Source organism: Cajanus cajan, chromosome 4, assembly GCF_000230855.2.
Source record: "Cajanus cajan strain Asha chromosome 4, NIPB_CcT2T_4, whole genome shotgun sequence".
NCBI classification, from domain to species: Eukaryota; Viridiplantae; Streptophyta; class Magnoliopsida; order Fabales; family Fabaceae; genus Cajanus; species Cajanus cajan.
Genome location: NC_138520.1, coordinates 43975070 through 43979916, shown reverse-complemented (window position 1 = coordinate 43979916; position 4847 = coordinate 43975070). Strand labels below are relative to the sequence as shown.

General features: G+C 38.4%; 1 protein-coding gene across 2 annotated transcripts; it reads right to left on the bottom strand.

Annotated features, from left to right (window-relative positions):
- Positions 1-233: 233 nt before the first annotated feature.
- Positions 234-2216, bottom strand: LOC145956798 (uncharacterized). 2 transcript variants are annotated; one of them, XM_083072486.1, is made up of 3 exons: positions 982-2216; positions 658-897; positions 234-575 (listed from the first exon to the last, which is right to left on the bottom strand). In XM_083072486.1, the coding sequence occupies exons 1-3, from the start codon at positions 1153-1155 to the stop codon at positions 573-575; spliced, it is 417 nt and encodes a 138-aa protein (XP_082928612.1). In that variant the 5' UTR covers positions 1156-2216; the 3' UTR covers positions 234-572. The 2 variants fall into 2 exon arrangements, with proteins under 2 accessions (XP_082928612.1, XP_082928611.1); XM_083072485.1 differs by lacking the exon at positions 234-575 and having other exon boundaries at positions 604-897.
- Between the last annotated feature and the right edge of the window lie 2631 nt (positions 2217-4847).

Here is a 4847-nt window from a genome sequence, read left to right as displayed (position 1 = left end):
ATATATAATTATAGTTTTAAAACATAATGAAAAAATTTAGTTACCCATGTAATTGGCTTTTAATTTCGTGGCTTGGTTTTCGATGAAGTGAACAAAACCACACCACGGTATATTTAACATGCAGTTTCCCCCAACAATCTCTAATGCATCAGGCAGAGATATGTATAGTGGAACTCACACTGGTTTGGTACATCAGTGTGAGTCTGATCCGGTGAGGGATCTGGAGCAGCACAACTCCCTTTAGTGTTGACTCGAACACCATCATGAGCAACTGCAGTCTGTTGCTGAGAACGAGCCAAAAGTTCAAACTTCTGTTCAAACTATTTTTCAATATTCTTCAGTTTCTCTTCAAACTGCATCTCCAATCTCTGCTCCAATTCCTGTATAACCTCTTGACTGCAAGAGTTGACAGTGCTCCTCGATGATCGGCCACCAAAGAAATCTCGGTGGCTCTAAGAACCACCAACACCACGCACACGACCTCCGTGCTCTGGCTTTCCTATGGCCGTTGTGAGGATATCATTCCGACCATCGGAAACAAATGAGCCCTGGGTGCTCTGCTCAACTAAACCCTACTGCAACAATAAGGAAGATTAAAAAATCTTATGAATTAAATGAGTTGAAATGAAGAGTCTTAGTTTGTATATTTTTACTTACTATTTTACTAGCAACGACTCTTGCAGACTCAGAAGTCATTTGCCCATCTGGTTTTGTCCGGGCTGCTATCCACATCTCATGGCGGGGAGGTGACTCCACACGGTCAGCATCCTCAACCCCTGCTGCCTGTGCCTTAGCCTTCTTCATTTGCTTTTTTTTTTTTCTTTCATATCCCCCTCTTGACAATAGATGGGGTGCATCATTCTTGGCCTGTCGTTCTTGGGCAGCTATTCTTTTAGCCTGCAATAATACAAAAAAGAAAATGAGATAAATTAAAATATACCTTAAGTATTTGTGTCAATGTAAAAGTTATCAATAACTAACCTGCCACGAAGGGTCCAATCTAGTGGCACGAAATTGCATCCACTCCTCATCAGTGATCTGGTACTTTAGACAGGGAGTCTCATTTTGGCGCTCTCCAAATACATACTCCCGTGTCAAGAAAGTCTTGAAGTCTCTCCACCTGGTGGCAAGGGCAGATAACATCTTCCTCCTCATGCCCTCAGTGTTGGGAATGTCAAAATTTTTCTATGAAAATAACAACAAATAATAAATAATGTATTTAAGTTATATAATATTGAAAGGATGTGAAAGTATATACCTGAATATCCTGCCACATGAGGTTCTTGTCAACCTCCTGAACGTCATCCCATGATGGAATGATAATAGAAACATGTCGTCGAGCTAGGACTCCCAAATAGCTCTTAAACTTGGCAGCATTTGGGCCTGATGCCTTGCCAGAACGAGGATCCACCTCAACCGGTGTCCTCTCCTTGGCAATGCGCCCAGCTGTCAACCCAGACAATCGGGTGACAGATCTACCTTCCCTCCTTCCACTGCCAGACCCAGAATCCTCCATAATCCTGAAAGAATTAAACTGTCATTATTAAAACAATGAATTAATTGAATAGACAAATAAAGTAAAAAAGATAATAACAATATAGCAACAAAATAACTAATAAAAAAACAAATAATACATAAACAGAAACCTATTAGGTTGGAATGTTTTCCCATATTCCTTCATCATGATCACTTCGAATAACATGTATTTCATCCACTTCATTGTCCGCAATAGGACCAAATGATCTGCTTGAAAAAGACGGTGTCTCATGCATATCTAGAGACTCATCTTCGTGAGTTCCATGCATGGTTCTTCCTTCGAGGACCACTGACCATTTCTCATTACATGGATCCTTTACATAAAAAATTTGTCTTGCTTGATATGCCATAATAAAAGGTTCATCCTTATAGCCGACCTTATTCAAATCAACCAAAGTAAATCCTAAATCTTCTGTCCGCACACCTGTATTGCCATCAACCCATTTACACTTGAACACAGGCACTCTAAACGTAACATAATCAATTTCCCATATGTCTTCTATGACTCCGAAATAACTCATGGATGCTGTAATGGGATTTTTATCTTTTGAACTAGCAAAGTGCACAGCCTCAGCCTGAATTGTAACCCCACTATTTTGTACTCTACTTTTGTCATCTTCTATTTTTGTATAGAAACAATATTTGTTAATGTCATACCCACCAAATGTAATGACATCGTTGTTAGGCCCACACGCGAGTCTCAAAAGTGTATCAGAAGCATTAACCTCACCATAAACCTTTTTCTTAAACCAAGCTAAAAAAATCTTGTTATGTTCATTCAATACCCATTTCTCAGTCATCCGGGGGTGTGCTATCTTGATTTCATCTATGTGTTCTGATATGTAAGGAATTACTTCATCAGTGTTGTTCAATATGTACAAATGTGCTTGGTCAACTTCTGTTCGACTCACAGTTCTAATCTTTAAACTTTGAGTACCCTTACCAAATTGTTTCCCATCATGTTGAGTCTTGGGAATTCCTATTGGTTCTGATTTAGACATGTACCCTGAACAAAACTCAATGGCTTCTTCTGCAATGTACATCTCCACAATAGAGGCTTTTGGGCGGTATTGATTCTTGACATATCCTTTTAAGCTTCATATATCTCTCAACAGGGTACATCCATCTAAGATAAACCGGGCCACACAATCAAATCTCCCTAACCAAATGAACTATCAAATGCACCATGATATCAAAAAATGAAGGTGGAAAATACATTTCCAATTGACACAAGATTGTGATTGCTTCATTTTCTAACTCATCTAACTTTATAGGGTCAATTACTTTGTTGCAAATGGCATTGAAGAATAAACACAATCGAGTAATAGCAACTCTAACAGAAGATGGTAAAATGTTACGAATAGCCACAGGTAAAAGTTGTTGCATTAACACATGACAATCGTGAGACTTTAAACCAATCAACTTCAAATCTTGCATAGACACCAGACTCTTAACATTTGAGGAGTACCCTTGTGGAACTTTCACACTGCTTAAGCACTCACAAAAGCTTTTTTTTCTTTCTTTGATAGAGTATGACAAGCTGGAGGCAAGTAAGTGCGCCTTCCAATAGACTGAGGATGCAACTCAGAACGTATACCCATGTCCACCAAATCTTGTCGTGCTTTCACTCCATCTTTAGTCTTTCCTTTGATGTTTAGCAATGTCCCAATTACACTATCACAAACATTTTTCTCCACATGCATCACATCTATGCAGTGTCTAACATCTAACTTGCACCAGTAAGGAAGATTAAAGAATATTGATCGTTTCTTCCAGATATTTCTCTCAGTTGACTTCTTTTGCGTCTTTCTGAACACAATGTTAATGTTCTTCACCCGTTGATATACTTCTTCACCATTGCGCGGTGTCGAGGCAATTTCATCCTCTTGACTTCCATTGAATGCTTTCTTCAATCTACGGTATGGATGACTACGAACAAGAAACTTACGATGCCTAGTGTACGCAGTCTTTTGCCCATGTTTCAATTGGGTATAACTTGTGTTTTCTTCACATATAGGACATGCATAATGACCCTTCACACTATACCCACTCAAGTTACCATATGCTGGAAAATCATTTATTGTGCAAAATAACATTGCACGCATGGTAAATTTTTCTTCACGATATGCATCAAACACCTCCACTCCTGTGTCCCATAACATTTTCAAGTCATCAATCAATGGACTAAGATACACATCTATGTCATTTCCTGGTTGTCGGGGACCTGATATCATCATAGACAACATAATATATTTTCTCTTCATGCATAACCAAGGAGGCAAATTATAAATGACCAACAAAACTGGCCATGAACTGTGTATACTACTTAAGTTCCCATAAGGATTCATGCCATCTGTAGCTAAACCAATTCTCAAGTTTCTTGACTCTGCACCAAATTCTGGAAATGTTTCATCAATCCTCTTCCATTGCGGAGAATCAGCTGGATGTCGAAGAAAGTTGTCACATTTTCTACCATTTTCATGCCATGTGAGGTTTTTTGCATCCTCTTTAATGGCAAACAATCTTTTAAACCTAGGTATTATTGGCAAATACCATAAGACCTTAGCAGGGGGACCCTCTATTTCTTCCTCACCATTACTTCCATCAGTTTTCTTTTTGAACCGCGACAATCCACATGTGGGACACACTTTCAGTGTAGCAAAATCATTTGTATACAATATGCAATCATTAGGGCACGCGTGTATCTTCTTATACTCCAAACCCATTGGACATAGTATCTTTTTTGCCTCATAGTTGCGATTAGGTAATGTGTTATCTTCTGGAAGCATCTCCTTCAATAACTCCAACAATTCTGTGAAACTTTTATCAGGCCAGCCATTTCTTGCTTTTAAACTAAACAATTTTAAAGTTGCTGATAATCTTGTAAACATACTGCATCCTGGGTACAATGGTTGCTCAAAATCAGACTTTAAGGTATCATACACATGTGCTCTTTCAAAATTTTCTTCACCAACATCATGTATCATCTCTTCTAAGTTATCGTCCATCCCTTCAAAATTTTCAGTTGTTGACACTGTTGGAATGTCTAATATTTCTCCGTGCCATGTCCATACTGCATAACTCTTCACAATACCATATATAAACAGGTGATCACGTATTTCTCCAACTTCTTGACGTATCTGATTCAAACATCGAACACATGGACAATAATATGCCCCTTTGATGGGTTTCCCATTTTCTCTTGCAAATTGTAATAACTCTTCAACTCCATTTCTGTACTCTTGACTAATGCGACTTGCATTCATGCAACTTCGATTCATTATCTATATATTAACACAAATTAACTATTG

What these genes read in the sequence shown, in the direction of transcription:
- LOC145956798 (XM_083072485.1), bottom strand. Translation starts at nt 1,155, where the DNA reads ATGAGGAGGAAGATGTTATCTGCCCTTGCCACCAGGTGGAGAGACTTC. An exon ending in GATTGGACCCTTCGTGGCAG is followed by an intron (nt 898 to 981) that starts GTTAGTTATTGA and finishes GTATTATTGCAG; the next exon opens with GCTAAAAGAATAGCTGCCCA.